At 35.7% G+C, this 18,505-nt stretch overlaps 1 protein-coding gene across 1 annotated transcript in view; it reads left to right on the forward strand.

The window, feature by feature from the left end:
* The first annotated feature begins 1,221 nt into the window (after window positions 1-1,221).
* The window catches only part of LOC132554314 (carbonic anhydrase 2-like), a 35,365-nt gene continuing 18,081 nt past the window's right edge, over window positions 1,222-18,505 (forward strand). Inside the window, exon 1 of the mRNA XM_060218620.1 lies at window positions 1,222-1,336. Within this exon, the coding sequence (XP_060074603.1) occupies window positions 1,234-1,336 (103 nt within the window). The 5' untranslated portion in view covers window positions 1,222-1,233. The remainder of the gene's footprint in view (window positions 1,337-18,505) is intronic.

Below are 18,505 nucleotides of genomic sequence, written 5' to 3' on the forward strand. Positions count from 1 at the left end.
TATATATATATGGAAATTACAATTTTTGCCAGATCAAAAAAAGATGAAGTTGCGTAACTCGTCTCATGATGTGTAGATATTAATTTTATGTGGAGATTATAGCAATAAATCGGGATACCCTTGTGCTTTTAAGAAATAAAAATAAGAGATCGTTGTACTGTTTTTTGTAAAAGATAAAATTCATAATCGATGAATGGACTTTCGTTTTCACATACAAAGATAAAATTTAAAAAAGACATGTCCTCGTTAAAATGTAATGCCACAATGGCATGCGATGGAGGTACTTCCGAATCACTGTAGGAATTAACCAAATGAAAAAATGGACACATATTCAAAGGTATACAAGCAAACTATCAGGTGTTTAAAACGTTTCGTTACTTCGCTACAGGTTTAAAGAAAGCTTGGTACATATGTTTGAGAAAATGTTATGTTTCAAATGTCTACATCAGCAATTTTGTTACACAAAGAGAACCTATTTTCTTAACCGTAGAAAAAATATAGCACTTATTCTGATATTGCCACCACACATACCATATCTTAAAAGATTTTAACTGCAAACCCCTTTTAGGCATAGAAGGTAAATATCGTTAGTTTGATATACAAATACGTACCCATTAGATGTCAGTTTCCATATCAATAAGCACATGCACCGGGAATACCATATGTATCGTATCCTCTTCAGAGCCACGTCGATATGTCTCTTTAAAAACTGCGCAAATTATTCAAGGCTAACTCGTAAAGGATGTCGACAAAGCATTTTATTACAATGTGTATTAGTTCATTGCATTGTAAAGGACGACTTTGTATCTTCACAGAAATATATCTTACACGTGTATATTGGTAAGTGGTTAAGGTCAGGGGAGAAACGGAAAAGATAACAGTAATTCCAATTGAAAAGGCAAAACGTGTGAATACATTTTAATGTCCTAATTTATATTATTTGATTCACGAACGTTTTTCACAAGATGGAAACAACCTTCCATTAAATAAGATCGTTTTATGTATCATGTGTATAAGTAGGACAGTGGAGTTTGTTTTGTCTAATAGCTGAAGACAATGCACATGTTAATATGATTACGGATGACGTATAATTTCCCAGTGGCCTATATTTTGCGTACTTCCTCGCCTCAGTCCTACCCTTCACATCCGAGCCACATTCGAGGTCATCCTTATCGCGTAGGTATGTATATAAACAACGGTTTGAGATTCTCACTGTAAGAAGATTTTTGTCAGATGTCCAACATGGTCATGATACCGAAAGGAGGTTGTGCATTTGGTCTGCATCTTCTATTTTTCTTCCTTGCACATTTGGTGGACCCGACAACAGCAGGTGCAGGTAGGGAACTTACTTATCATTAAGTTAAGCTAACCGTTTTATAGTATTATAGTTTGCACTTAAATCTCCTATTCATTACATTGAAATCTTCTTCAATCTACAATATATAATTAACCCTTTCATTAACTGTTAAACAATTGAAAGTGTTGTGCATTTTAATATATGAGATTGAAACACATTTTGCTGCCTTTGCGATTTTTCATTATTGAGACGAACGACGGAAAATAAGGCTAATACAAAATGTGTGAAACGCACATCGAATATGATTAGATCCATTATTGTTTGTTAATGTTTTACTTTTATTTGTCTGTAATCAATACTTCTTTATTTCACTGTTATTGTTATCTGCCTGGGATATACTTATTCAATTCATGAAGTCGCGTTACTGTATTCAAAGAGTAAAAATACTTTACTTCTCTCCATCCTGATACTCAAACTTCAATTCGACATGAAATTAAAATGCTTTGGTGTAAAATTAATTTCATTACTATTAATATAGACAGGAAATACTTGTTTGTAATTAATAAATCGTTAATCAGTCTACATAAATATGTAAGACGTCACCTGTGTTTCTGCAATAGACATGAGCATGTTAACATGTGTTTGGCATTTGGTATTCTTAATAGTGCTGTTATGCACAGATAGACGGATTGAACTTTCCCCCTGAACTGAGAAGTTAATTACATCCTGATTTCTTTTCGAATGAATACTTTTTGTACAGCTGGCTAAAAAACAACACTACTCTGCTCTATAATGTATGCTTAATGTCGATGTACAAGTTTCAGTAACGAGCTGCTTCACAAATGTACTTTTAATATTACCGTGCTGTTATTGTCTGTGAGGTGTTTTGCTCCTGTTAGTAGCTGATATTACTGGAAACATTGATGTAGGATCAATGAATCAAGCGCGACCACGACTTGATATCATGAAGTACTAGTATTACAAAGATGATAACCATACCTTTATTAGCTTGTTACATCTCAGAGCAATGTAGCATGACTCATAGAACTGTAGACAAAGTCTATTAATTGACTACAATACTTAAATATCCCACACGTTTCAAGTATTTCTTTAGTAATTATTGTCTTGATTTCAGGATAATCTGAAGGTTCATGTACTATCAGATGTAGTATTTCCGAGGGAGTAACCCTTGGTAAATATCACATCCTGGCTATGTGGCAATAACAAGGTTCACTTATACACAGATGAAGCATTTCGATTCCGGAAGGCGTAACAATCGATAAATATCAAATCCGAATTCAGGGTATCCTGAAATTTTATATACCACCAAATGTAATATTTCTTAAGAGTGAAATATCATGTCGGAGCTTATATGGTAATTCGAAAGTGCATAACCAACAAGAGGTAGCATTTCCCGCAGGTGTAACTCTCATGAAAAAAAATCAAGAAAATACCAAGATAGCCACTTAATCATAATTCAAACTCAGATTCCATAAAACTTGGGCAAAACTGAACAAAAGAAAGATTTTTACGTAGACTCTTGAAAAAGTGCAAGGAGAAAAAGAACAGGTGTACCGGAAGACTAATCGTCTTCTGCTTCATCGACGACAAACGCCATGTAAACCACATCTGAGGTTGTTATGTAATGTGAACGTTTGTGTATCAATAAATGTTAGATGACGTAACCGCGAGAAATATCACATCTGGTGGTAACCTTTCGTTAGTTGTACATTTTTTGGCGACGCAGTCAAGTGTTAAACAATAAAATTGATTATATAATTTCAAGTATACCCATAAAAACAAGGATTCCATTGCCATACTAAAATAACTTGTGTCTACAATTAATGTAATTATCGCAATATCAGCAAAAATCAACAAAAAGTAATATCTTCACACCAATATTTCACAGCAAATCAAAACGCTTCTTTCAACCATTGATGACATAGAAGCTACACTCTCTTTCTAATCAAGTTGTCAACGCATTTGAAAAAAAAGGTTTAAAATGTTTCTTTGTGATTCCTGGTGATTCCTGTTGTACATACCTAATATGTGCAATGTCGCTCTCTGTCGATAAAGCAATGGACATGGCAGAGAGACATCACCAAAAGGTCATGACAGGAGACTCATCCGAAGTTAGTATGTTTCTTTCAAATGGAAATAGGGATTTATGTATCATTTTATATAACATTATCCAGTACAAGCAGAACACAATACCATGTGACATGATTTCATTCAATTGTGATATTATCGACCAATGTTGATAGTTATCGACATTCTAACATTTTTGACAGAGTCACTAGAATCGGAATATGCCAGAAAAATTATCATTGTCGTATTCTTGACTTAATATTTCGATGACACACTTTAGCATGTCGTTATAATATATTTATCCAATGTCGCTGTCCATCATCTGCCTCAACCAGAAAGATGGCCGTTTGGGCTAGCGGCATAATTCTTGAGTATATCGGGAATGAGGCCATGAAAAATTATTTGTAAAAATGCGTTATCTAATCATCTAACCATTTTTAAACTTGGAAATAAAGCTTTATATTAATCTATAAAAAGGTCATCCTTTGTTGTTTATTACATAGAACAAACAGAAATTAACCTACTTTGTTTGGGATAACGAAACTATCAATTTAGTCATTTGCTATTTTCAAAAGAGATCTGATATCGTAACACCATGTCAGGTGACGCATTCAGTTTTCACCCAATCAGTGACAATGTTACAAAGATAAGGTTAAAATCAATTAATATTGGCAATTATTGACTTAATTGAATTTTCAGGTTGGCGTACCTCCCTATATGGATTTTCGATACTTACTGCGGTCAGTTGTGACTTCCCTTAGCCGTTTCAGTAGTGAATATATGCCCTTAACATCACTTATGACCCCTTTGAAAAATGAAACAGCTGATGCAATTTAATTATTTCTTTGACTATACAATATGTAATTCAAAATTCATGTTGAAAGGTGTCATTCAGTAATCTTTTTTACAATCTGGGAGTGATACTAAATGACTGTTTTCTAGTCCACCGTTCAAGAAAACAGTGTTATCTGTTCAGGCGTTTAGAGACATGTTATAAATATGTCCATTATAATGACACCAAAAGCAAAAGAAAAAGAGATCAACCTTTAGAAATAGGGCCATAGTCACAGACGATAAAGGTGTGTCAGTATAGCTAGATAATACAAAGGTCAGCAAACATATCTACTCTGCACATCTTAGGAGTCAGGCGCCGTACAATAACCTTGACACGCGCTTCAAAAGTTGCCTTTTGATCAAATCATATTGGCAGTGGTGATGAAATTCTACCTCCAAAACTTTTGTTAGCCTCACCTACTTTGTTTTGGTAAACAGCGTGTCTTTTTAATAACAATAGCTGATAATACTATTATAACTGTAATATTGCATCTCAAACTGTGCTTATACAATATTACCACAGTTATGCATCTTAAAGAACTTTTAACTCATTTCAAATAATCTTTGAAGGACTCTTGACTGTATGTATATGTAGACGGTGTTGTAACACTACCTAAGGATTAGAGACGGTTCTTTAGTCATTTAATAACACATTTCATCTAGAAAAATGCATCGCCACTTCAAATTATGTCATTTCAAACTGTCGATATCACATACCGGAAATACTTCATGCTATCTATATGAAAAGTCACTTAACAGGTTTCACGAAAATCAGAGAACACTTCCTGTTTCGGTCAACCACGGAAGACGGCAATTGGCACATTTTGTCCTCTGTATTAGTGTATAAGAAAATAGTATCCAAAGCACCAATCTAACCTTAAATATATACCATTCTGATGAGTATCTAACTATATGAATAAAGGACGAACGAAACCAGATAAAGAAAAAATTAGAAACCATTTCAATATCTTTGTGGTTTGATTCATTTATTCCTTTCGTATACTCAAATACTCGTTAAATAAAGCTCTCTGACGAAGCGGTAGCAAAAGTGACCAAATGATAGGTAATGTGATTTAAATGATATAAGTTATATACTATCGATTTCTGTAGAGTAAAAAGTCTGATAGAATATCAATGATTTAACCACACAAGAGTTTATCTAGCGTATAACTGAAGACATCAATAATCGTTTATTTCTATACAATCTTCGTGTCAAAGGAAGAAATAAAAATTGCATTAATGATGAAATAGACCAATGATAATTCCAGATATGGGTTAAGATTGAATGGATCTGATACTGATAACCAATGATAAGTCTAGATAGGGATTAAGATCGGATGGATCTTATACTGATTACCAATGATAAGTCTAGATAGCATTAAGGTCGAATGGATCTTAATGCTATCAACCAATGATAAGTCTAGATAGGGATTAAGATTGAATGGATCTGTTACTAATTACCAATGATAAGTCAAGATAGGGATTTAAATTGAATAGATCCTATGCTAATTACCAATGACACGTCTAGGTAGGAATTAAGATTGAATGGATCTTATACTGATTACGAATGATAAGTCAAGATAGGAATTAAGATATAATGGATCTTATACTGATTACGAATGATAAATAGCATTAAGATCGAAGAGATCTGATACTGATAACCAATGATAAGTCAAGATAGGAATTAAGATATAATGGATCTTATACTGATTACGAATGATAAATATAGATAGCATTAAGATCGAAGAGATCTGATACTGATAACCAATGATAAGTCTAGAAAGGGATTAAGATTGAATGAATCTCATACTGATTATAAAGAAAACAGGAACAAAGCATAGAGAAACAAAATCATGCAGTAACCATCATCTAAATGGAATAATTTGTTTGCCTCTGGCTGTCCTATCGTTTTTACGTAGTACGTTGAATAAGCACACATAAGTACAAGTCAGATTTTAAATAGGTACATATGCAATACAATTGCTATTATAACCAGACATTACAACATTATTAGCAATCAGCATGAATTGTCCACACTAAATAACTATTAAATGAAAATGGTATTATGTCTTTTTTCAGAATATTGTGTATTTTCAGAGGACGACCCCATTTAAACAAACATTGTCATGTATCTAGGTAGTGAAAGACTTATTTAGGTCATGAAAAAGTATTTCTGATAACCATACAAAACACAACCTCCCCTCCAGTTTTATTGAAATAATAAAGGTGTCTATCCTCGTGTTATTTTTATCTAGTTTTCATTTTTGCCATGCAGTCATTTTGAAAACTTCTTTTTATTAAAGAGACACCATTTTTATAACATCGTGAGTTTTATCATCAATAACACATTTCTATCTTTTTAGCATAAAAATATGAGAAAATATTCAAATAACCATATTCTATTGCTACCATTTCAATGAAAATTAATTCCAAATCTACATCTCCTTCACTTTTATTCAAGTGCAAGTTCGATTTTGACTGAGTGGGAATATACATCCTTGTTTCCAGTAGGGATGTTTTAGAATTAGTGATACACTGCTGCTCAACAAAGTCGCATGACCTTGACCACATAGGGATTGACACAAACCGAAATACCCTATCTACGTAACCCCATGACTGTGTGAAATACTAACCAATTTATATTAACATATAAAGGGTCATGGTTTAAGCACAAATCCATTGCGTCCTGGTTGTCGACCATTGGGTAATCGGCTGTTCTTGTTATCTGCACACTAGATTTGTACTACCCAATAACCTACATACAAGTAAATCATCTATACATCGTGTACCCTCATATATCATAAAAAGTTGACTTATTATTGGAGCCAGCAACCGATATTAAAACTTGAAAATAACCTGCATACCAGTATATCATCCACCCCTATATTGTAATAAGTGAGCATGTTAACAAGGTCAGAAGTTGATATTATATTTAATTATTAAGAATAATCTTCATACTATTAAATCATCCATACACCGTCTACTGGCATGAATTCTAAAATGTTAACATGTAACTTGGGAAAAGAAACTGATATATAATATAATGATATATAATATATTCTCTATCGATCATATCTAGACTATTTATGTGTGGTTTTGTCATTAAGGACAAAGACGCTTATCTTTCCGGAACACCTTATCTGACTTCAGAATATCGATTTTAATGTATTGAACGGGGCATTTCTCACCAAGATCTAACAACATTTACCAGTGATTTTTTGTCTGCTTATTATTTCACTGACATATATATTTATCGATTAAAATTGACAATGAATTCAACGAAAATAAAACCACTACGAAAATGAAGAAGTTAACAGTAAGTATGATTTGGTATTGTTGTAGACGCGTACACTATCTTTATAATTCAATAACAGTACAGATAGCAAACAATTGGAAATTTAAACAATATTGATACATTGAACATATCAATCTAATCTCTGATCTCACACAGACAATAACATTTATTTTATAAGGGTATGTCAACTTCTGATGCTTTCCGTTAGATCTCAATGTCAATAATATCAATTGACTTTACCCTACACAAACCCCTACAATGTACAAGCTAGTGTAAGGAAATCGACAATGAAATTAAGATACATGCTAGGACGCGATATTGTTACCTAAAACCACGTTGTTGATGGAAACCTCAGATGTCGGAGTTCAACAGGATATGGTAATTAAGAGAAGATGTGAATGTTTATCAAACTTTGGTCTGGTGTGTTACTACTGTTACCGATTTAAATAATGCGAGAATTCGCTTTGAAGGAAGCGGTAAGGAAGTGTTCACACACCTGTATGTATTCAGTTTGATATCAATCAATTGTTCTATTGTTTTTATTGATGTAAGCTCTGTAAACAGCTGGTAATAACCAAGACTTCTCAGCGACCGATACAGACTTAAACACAGTTCATCAGAACGCTTCCGCATAATGTGAATACATAACAGAAAACTCTCCTGTGGGATAATTAATGATAATGAAGTGTTCACTTATAAGTGTTTTGTACAATCGTTTGAGATTTCTGGTGGTAAGCTCCAGTGGTAGACTTTGTGTCCCTGTATGGTCACAGATCTCATATTAGCGCGGCTTATTATGTATATATATATATATATTCACGATGTTCTGTAAAGATATTTCTAATCTTGAAAATGTTTTGAAAAGTATGGTGTTAGTGCACCTATCCACCTATACCTGAACATTTCATCTAATTCGCATGCTTGTTTTTTCACTCTGATCATTGGGGTAACAGCTTTGCAATACATTTCAGTTATTTGATATGCAATGTGTGTTACATTATTTTTTATGCAGTTTTTTTCCGTATGAAACGTTCTCTGTAGCGTATCACTAATTTCTTGTACAAATTAGTTTTGCTGTATATATGTATAATCATGCACAGTATGGTATGTGCATATATTTTCATATTACATCATCGATATATTTGGTCACCATGACACTAAGTGACATCTCTTCGTGGTTGTATCGAGACCTAAAAATTGGAATACCATTAGAAAGATCACAAAAAGGAACTTTATACATATTTTTACCAGGATTATCTTGGTAACAATACTGTAACACTCGTCCTTTATGGGAGTTTTACATATCGCTATTTCAAGCAGAGAATATATGAATAGATACTTTGAAAAAAAATCAATTTATAAGGCGCAAAATCATCATCATTAATATTTTTGCTATCAAAAAACATCTTTTTTTCGTCAAGCTTTTTTTGTAAAACTAGGAAAAGAAATCTACTGAGTCAGCAGTTTACGTCTAAACTAAACAATCGACATACCAGTTGGAGAACTTGTATCTATTTGGTTAGTGGTGATATCGGTGTGAACTACTGGTTGCCTGGATGTCGCTCATGACCAATGTAAAATGGAAGGTCATACATGGCTATCATGTCATTAAATACATTGAAGGTTACCCGTCTCTGGGATGTTTTATAAAGTTTATCTTACTGGGTTAAAACATCACACGATAATCAAGTGTGGAAAGAAAAATGCACGTACGTACCAGGTAACGGCTAATCCCGTGTGTAATGCGGCTTTCAGCACAAAACAAACTCTCTTTGCATATAAAAACACTTGATATGATGTTACTGGTAAGATAACACTCGGAATTTTTACCAGTGTAATATTTTTTAAACAGAAAGTCGTCTGTTTCCAGTCTATCGTGGTATTTAAGCTCAGGTTCGTACATACAAATATGACCTTTCTTTCTTTTCAAGACAAGGATGATTCTTTCAGAAACGTTGCATATAACAATTATAAGTACCTTCGTGAAAACCTAACTCCACATGCTCATTTCTTAATAAAAGAAAATTGAGCGCAATATATCTTTATATAGCAATAATCTGTGTTGTGTTAATTTAAAGATGAGGAAAGGGACATTTTTGAAGTTGTAGATAGGATAAATGGGGTATGGAGAGTCTATGGAACTGTTCTGCAAATAACAGTTAAGTTTCATTTTAATCAATGTTCATCCAGATTCAATAACGTGTACAGGATTCAGCATCATATCAATATCAGTTTTCTTTGTGTAAAAGAGTAAGGGGAACAATTTTAAAACGTTATATACTTTAATTGTGCCAATTCTGGAACCATTAATACCACCGATTGAGTTTTCCTTTTCTTTTTAAATCCATATACATGTATGTCCATAACTTATCCAAGTGGTAATAAGTTTCTTGTGCGTTCTATTTGTACTGCAATCCTTAATAAAAATCGTAATGTAGAATTGTTTAATATTGAAAATAAATATTGTCTAAAGACAGTTTTCCATTTCTAGAATGCAGCGTCACTTGTTCTGTAAACTACGGTGGCTGTATATCACAATTAATTCGGTATTTAAGGTTTGTGATATTAACATATCGGAGTTCAGTAGACTCCATGCAAATTTGTAGAAAACTACACTAATAATAGGTAGGAAAATGCCATATCCTAGGGTAAATCGTCATTCGTGTGAATCACAGCACGGATTTTCAATCATGTGTGATGTCTAGGGCTTCAATGGCGTTGTAATGTGTTTTTTGTGGTACAGGTGGCGTTAATGAAGCGTGGAGTTGAATAAGCATTGTGTAGTTCGGCGATGAATAATTTCGTGAAGTATCTCGAGTGTGAAAGTATGATACAGTGGTGAGTTTCCTTATGTCGATATTCACTGAACATCCAACTATATATATACCTACTTTAACACGAGCAATTAAAGCCCACGTTAGCCCTTATATTGATATGCAATGAAGCTTTCTTAAATTCACTGTTCTACATAGATACACTACAGATTAAAGGTATATCAAGAATCTTCAGGCTGATCTCATTTCACAAAAGATAGCGGAATGAAAGAGCTTAAAATGAAATTACAAACAAATATTCAAATTTAACACAATCTGACGAAAATTAATAAAAACACGTTTGGAAGTTATATAGAACCTGAACCTGAATTTACATAATGCGATCAATGGGTAGACATTTTGTCGAACGATCACCAAATGATCTCCTTGTTATTAAGCGTGGCTATTGGCACTTCATGTCACACACACAGAAAGAGGGGGTCTATCGGAAAAGACCATATATATATATTTAATTCTATCGTTTTAGACAAAACGTTAACTAGTTGTCAGATGTATAAATTATCACAAATTCCATGTGGTGACGGGATGTTTTGCCTAACTTGCTGAGGGCTATTTAGAACAAGGTATATAACGATTTCAGACTACCTGCCTTAAGACGCCAATATCATCACACTTTTTTTATGTTACATGTATATATACGGCACTATTTTGTCTCAATATTGGAACTATAAAAGGCGACCATTTCGATGTAAACAGGCAGCACTTGAGTCAGTGTAATGTCGATCATTATTACATCTCTGGTTGTATTACTGCCGTCCTTACAAGCTTCGATTATAGGTAAGTAGTAAAATTTTGTCCATTCATTTTTTTCCAAACTCGGTAAGATCTGCCTACGTATGTGACATAAGTACTCTTGGGTCATCCGCATAATACTCGGTATAAGTATGATCAGTGCGTCCTTTTTTCAACTGTTCTTCATTTTTTTCATATATATTTATATTGCAATAACTACCATGTAACTTAAAATTGTATAATATCAGATAATTTTGTTCAACCGTTGGATTGAAAAAAAAAGACTTCAACATTTTGATTGCAGGAGGTTAAGATTTTTGATAGAATAAAGAACTTCGTGGTAATCCTGTTCATCGGGTTTTCATTAATTTGAATCCTGGCTTAGTAACTGGTATTCTTTAGAGAATATTGAAAATTACGGAAAAATATAAGTTTCTAAGATCAAGCAACTCCCCAACAGAAGGCTGACATTTATTTTGTGAAATTGCTTCCTCTATTTCAACGCCTAGGTTTTCAACAATGTATGATAAAGTCTGAATACTTGACAAATTTAGGATAGCGTGAATTCGATAGCACAAGACTTTGTGAAATATGTTATATTTAATTAAAAAATTAAAAAAAAAGAAATATCGAGCGATAATCTAATTGTAATCCAATGTGTCTTGTTATCATCTCCCTGATACAGTATTTATAAAGTACGACTTAACATAATACTAATTTAAATTTTCTTCTGACTGGAAGCGTTTTTTTTTAATGTCGACATCAGAAATAACGCTGTTAGGTAGCAATGATGTATGTGAGTAATTTTTAATATTTTTTGTTTGCTCATAAATTACAAAACCCGAATATGACGATATCTATATCACTTAAGGATTGTATTTCTTTTAAGTGTTTAAGACATAACACAATAATTAGAGTGTATTCCAAATAAACCGGAAGAGGTTTATAAAAAAGAGTTACAAAAAAAATATTCAATCCATATTATTCACTGTTTTAATTTGATCGTATGGCGCAGTTGTAGCACACTCGCCTTCCACCTAAACATCCAGGGTGCGAGTCTCCGCGCAGACGTGAAAAGGTACGGGGTCACCTGCCCAAGCACCATGTTTTTTTTCCGGATACTCTCGTTTCCTCCCGCAAGTAGACCCCAAGCGCGCTTCCATCTGGGTCAACAAGAGTGATTAAAATAAATAAAATTAATTCATATTTCAATAACAAGTTGTAATACATTATACATTTAAAATAGACTCTTTTCTTTGGTTAGGTCTTACATCACCGCATACGCCAGTGAAACGTGACGCTACAAAATGACGTCATTCTTTATAACAATACATATCTCATATGTTATAGACATTCTGATATGTTATAGCGAGGCAGAAATAAGCATCTCTCTTAGTTTTTACTTTTTTGTCTATGATAGAATAGGACATTTGTTAAAGAATACATGCAAGACATGAATTTCATACATGTTTGGAATTTGTAAATTATAGTAAAAACTGAAACAACATCCTTTAATCGTGTTATGGTGATGACTAGGGACATGGGGAAACAAAGGTAAATAGATACAACTTATAATGATAATGAGAAGGGTAATTAGGGGGAATACCCTTGTTTGATCAGGTATAGATAGTAGAGAAAACCGCCCAAAGACTTACTTGAGGATGAGAAGGATAATTAGGGGGAATACCCTTGTTTGATCAGGTATAGATAGTAGAGAAAACCGCCCAAAGACTTACTTGAGGATGAGAAGGATAATTAGGGGGAATACCCTTGTTTGATCAGGTATAGATAGTAGAGAAAACCGCCCAAGGCTCTACTTGAGGATGAGAAGGATAATTAGGGGGAATACCCTTGTTTGATCAGGTATAGATAGTAGAGAAAACCGCCCAAAGACTTACTTGAGGATGAGAAAGGATAATTAGGGGGAATACCCTTGTTTGACCAGGTATAGATAGTAGAGAAAACCGCCCAAGGCTCTACTTGAGGATGAGAAGGATAATTAGGGGGAATACCCTTGTTTGATCAGGTATAGATAGTAGAGAAAACCGCCCAAGGCTCTACTTGAGGATGAGAAGGATAATTAGGGGGAATACCCTTGTTTGATCAGGTATAGATAGTAGAGAAAACCGCCCAAAGGCTCTACTTGAGGACGAGAAAGGATAATTAGGTTTGATCAGGTATAGATAGTAGAGAAAACCGCCCAAAGACTTACTTGAGGATGAGAAAGGATAATTAGGGGGAATACCCTTGTTTGACCAGGTATAGATAGTAGAGTCTAAGCACTTACTTGAGGATAATTGAAACATTGATGACGGAGATATTCCCGCCGTTCGTCATTATGGTTTAATGCTGCTGTACGATAGTCAGGGTCGTTTTAGGACGTGCCAGGTTTGGATGGAGGAGGAAAGCCCGGAGTTCCCGGAAAAAATCCTGCTATAAGTGGCCAGTACCTGGCAGCACTTAGCTGCACCACATATTTATCGAACCCACGACCCAGAGATGAAGTGATAAAGACGACCAGACGCCTTAACCACTCGGCCACCGAGACTCCTTACCATGTATATATTAAAACTGTATCCGATGTTGATTATAAATACGAAATTATATATAGTGTCTGTCTGTTCCCTATCTTGTTTACTCACAGGAACCATATTAAATTAGTCGATTGACATTAAATTATTGTTATTGTACACATATTAACGCTTATCAGAATATGGACAGCGTATGTGATAAAACAATGCTTAAAATGATATCTGTTAATCGAATCTCTTGTATCAGTTTCCTCTCGCGTAAAATATTTTACGACTCTACATGTTGCAAGGACGTTAACCAATGTAAAAATATTTGTAAGAAATTTCATATGATTGTTATTTTATGAGTATTAAATCTGAACCTTTAGAACACTACATTCTGATCGTTGTATTGAAATGTGTTGACGTAATATAAATGTGGTACATGTCAAATGTCACCTTGTTGAACATAAATTGTTCTATGGACCTGCGTCTGAATATTCTTTCATAATGTCTCTGCTACCATTTAACTGATAAACATCAACCATAATGTCGCTTTTGCGCTGAAAAAGAAAGGAACATACCGCAATTGTATTGAATAAATTGTGATTGTCTTACAGTGTCTCTTTGTCGCCTCCGATGTTTCAAAATTCAGGCCCTTGGCGTAACTAAGGAGTTCTAGAAGGATGAGACAGTTGTATGATGCAGTTTATTTTATTGTTTTACACTACTGTATCTAACTCTTGATTTGTAATCATAGGCGTTTTTCATTTGTGTGTCTGTTGTACATATTTTGGCAAAGAGGATTACGTTTCGCAAATTCAGAAAGTGATGTTGAATTACAGGAAAGTTGGAATGGTTTGGGCACGAAATTCTTGGTAATGGTTTGTCAATATGGAAATCAGTATATTGTCCGAAAGAGGTAATTATTTAGCAGGTGTCCGTCAGGGTTTATTTCCAAGGAATCTGTTGTTTCTAATACACACTGATGATTGTTCTAATAACCGATTACAAGTTGCTTGACTTTACGCTGGAGGTTATACATACAGAGACATACATTTTTTAGAGTCTGTTTGAGTTGGGCTTTTTTTCCTCTAACAGTTCAAATGGTCATTTGGCAAATGGATAATGACCTTTAAACCGTGAAGTACTGATGAATTCGATATTTCGGATGTTTATTTTTATATAAATATCGGATGTGTGCTTATTTTCTTATCTCCGCTGTATTCGGAAGGATTTAAATATGATAAAGAGTGTCCAACTAACCCCAGAGACTACGAATTCCACAGCAAAGTTTAACATTCATCTACCTACTGTTTTCAAAAGATTCATACCCAGTATAAATAGATGTAAATATTGTAGGTATGGGACAAAGCTGTGTCGTTCTTCACTAAGTGAAGTTCTTTGCGATAGTGGAGACTAGGTTACAAAACGATAGATGAATAGCACTGTTCAATTACATGAGTTATCGTTCTTGGCCACTGGTAGTTCTTTGCGATAGTGGAGACTAGGTTACAAAACGATAGATGTATAGCACTGTTCAATTACATGAGTTATCAGACACTGAAGACCAGAAATAAATCGGTTTAAAACCGCCAAAATGGGGGATATTTGAAAATATTTAGACAATTTGTTTAGAATATCTAACTAGGCAAAACTTAACACCCAATCATTATAAATATTTTTATCTATATTGGTTGTCCTTAATGGTAGGAACAGTAATATAGAAAGTAAGTGTTTATTTCACTACAGCTGGTCCATTTTAGTGATAATTCGCCAAATATTTTAAGTTTAGCGGGGATGTTTATCTGATAACCACGTATGATCTTAAAGTAAGTGTTTATTTAGAATAATGAACGATTTAGATCCGGCTACATATTGATCGTATGTTTCATTCAAACTTATATCGCACGAATGAAGCAATATATGTTTTCATTCGAGTATATGTTGTCAGCGTCAATAATGTACTTCACTATAAATAAATGAATCTCATGAACGATTACGTAAGGGACCATGCATTACACGGAACTGTTATCATCAATGCGGATACCACCATTTTTACCTTGAGATAGCGCCCATTCTAACGATACTGGAAAAGCTAAATATCGCATAGCTTGATGCCCATGTCATCATTTACCATATATGTAAACCATCGATTTAAAATTTGCAAGAGATTATTTTTATAAAGCCCGTTAAAAGTGATTTGATATCCGGATAATGTAATGACAAATAAAGCACGGAACAAAGGACATACTTTATAACGCAAAATGTAACATGGTTTAAATACAGTTGAAATACAATAGGTGTAAAAAGCATATTAGTACGTGTAGCCAGTGGATGGAATGTATGTACATTGTAAATAATTCATAAACTATATTGGCAATTATTCATAAAATGTGTATCAAAATTGGGGGATGGCGTATGTGTTGGGGATGGTGTTTATGTTTGGGTGATGATGTATGTGTTTCGGGGTATTGCGTATGTGTTGGGGGATGGTGTAAATGTTGGGAGATTGTGTATGACTTGGTGGAGGAATGACGTATGTGTTTGGGGATGGTGTAAATGTTGGGAGATTGTGTAGGACTTGGTGGAGGAATGACGTATGTGTTGGGAGATGGTGTAAACGTTGGGAGATTGTGTATGACTTGGTGGAGGAATGACGTATGTGTTGGAGGATGACGTATGTGTTGGGGGTGGTGTATGTGTTGGAGAGATACCGTATGTGTTGGGGGATGGTGTATGTGTTGGGGGATGGCGTATGTGTTAGGGGTGGTGTATGTGTTGGGGGATGGTATATGTGTTGGGGGATGGCGTATGTGTTGGGGGTGGTATATGTGTTAGAGGGTGTGCGTTTGGGGAAAGGCATATGTGTTGGGGGTGGTATATGTGTTAGGGTGTGTGTGTTTGGGGGATGGCGTATGTGTTGGGGGGATGGTATATGTGTTTGGGGTTGGCGTATGTGTTGAGGATGGCGTATGTGTTTGGGGATGGCGTATGTGTTGGGGGATTGCGTATGTGTTGGGAGATGGTGCATCTGTTGGGGGATGGCGTATGTGTTTGGGGATGGCGTATGTGTTGGGGGTGGTGTATGTGTTGGGGGATGGTATATGTGTTGGGGGAAGGCGTATATGTTGGGGGTTGGCGTATGTGTTGGGGATGGCGTATGTGTTGGGAGATTTCGTATGTGTTTGGGGATGGTGCATGTGTTGGGGGATTGCGTATGTGTAGGGGGATGGTGTATGTGTTGGGGATGGTATATGTGTTGGGGGTGGCGTATGTGTTGGGGATGGTGTATGTATTTTGGGAGATGCTGTATGTGTTATGGGGATGGTGTGTGGTTTTTGGGATGATATATATGTTGGAGGGATGATGTGTGTGTTGGAGGGATGGTGTATGTCATTTGGGATGGTGTGTAAGTTGGTGGGGGAATGACGTATATTTTGGGGGTATGGTGAATGTGTTTGGGGTTGGCGTATGTGTTGGGGATGGCGTATGTGTTTGGGGATGGCGTATGTGTTGGGGGATTGCGTATGTGTTGGGGGATTGTATATGTGTTGGGGGATGGCGTATGTGTTGGGGGTGGTGTATGTATTGGTTGTGGCGTATGTGTTGGGGATGGTGTATGTATTTTGAGAGATGCTGTATGTGTTAGGGGGTGTGTGTTTGGGGGGTGGCGTATGCGTTGGGGAATGGTATATGTGTTAGGGGAAGGCGTATGTGTTTGGGATGGCGTAATTGTTTGGGGATGGCGTATGTGTTGGGGGATGGTATATGTGTTGGGGGATGGCGTATGTGTTGGGGGTGGTGTATGTGTTAGGGGGTGTGTGTTTGGGGGTGGCGTATGCGTTGGGGAATGGTATATGTGTTGGGGGAAGGCGTATGTGTTGGGGTGGTATATGTGTTAGGGGGTGTGTGTTTGGGGTTGGCGTATGTGTTGGGGATGGCGTATGTGTTTGGGGATGGCGTATGTGTTGGGGATTGCGTATGTGTTGGGGGATGGTGCATGTGTTGGGGATGGCGTATGTGTTTGGGGATGGCGTATGTGTTGGGGGATTGCGTATGTGTTGGGGGATGGTGTATGTGTTGGGGATGGTATATGTGTTGGGGATGGCGTATGTGTTTGGGGATGGCGTATGTGTTGGGGGATTGCGTATGTGTTGGGGGATGGTGTATGTGTTGGGGATGGTATAGTCGTATCTATGTGTTGGGGATGGTGTATGTGTTGGGGGATGGTGTATGTGTTGGGGGTGGCGTATGTGTTTGGGGATGGCGTATGTGTTGGGGGATTGCGTATGTGTAGGGGGATGGTGTATGTGTTGGGGATGGTATATGTGTTGGGGGTGGCGTATGTGTTGGGGATGGTGTATGTGTTTGGGGATGGTGTATGTGTTGGGGGATGGTGTATGTGTTGGGGGTGGCGTATGTGTTGGGGATGGTGTATGTGTTGGGAGATGGTGTATGTGTTGGGGATGGTGTATGTATTTTGGGAGATGGTGTATGTGTTATAGGGATGCAATAACGATCTAGTAATTCATGTTTTTACTTATAAGAAATATTACATATTTTAGTGATAGAACGATACTTTGGCATGCGAAATGTCACTCAGAACGTAGACAACATCCATAACTGTGAGAGTCTTCCTCTTAGCAAGTTCCATATCTTATGATCACAAAGTTATGATCTCGTTAACTTTAGGTAGTACCCATTTTCATGGCGAATCAAGCGAGGTAACTCTTGCAAAACGATCCAGTAAACCCCAAAGTCACGTGATTCTGTTGCCGTGAATTGAACAGTGTACTACTGTAGGTGTTACTGTAGTAACATCAGTATAGATATTTACATTAATGGGAGATAACTAACATAAGCTACATTTTACTCTGTTTATTTCATGTCTTCTTCTTGTATTTTATGAATG

Source organism: Ylistrum balloti, unplaced genomic scaffold, assembly GCF_031769215.1.
Source record: "Ylistrum balloti isolate Yb309-2 unplaced genomic scaffold, AGI_CSIRO_Ybal_v1 Utg370392, whole genome shotgun sequence".
Lineage (NCBI taxonomy): Eukaryota > Metazoa > Mollusca > Bivalvia > Pectinida > Pectinidae > Ylistrum > Ylistrum balloti.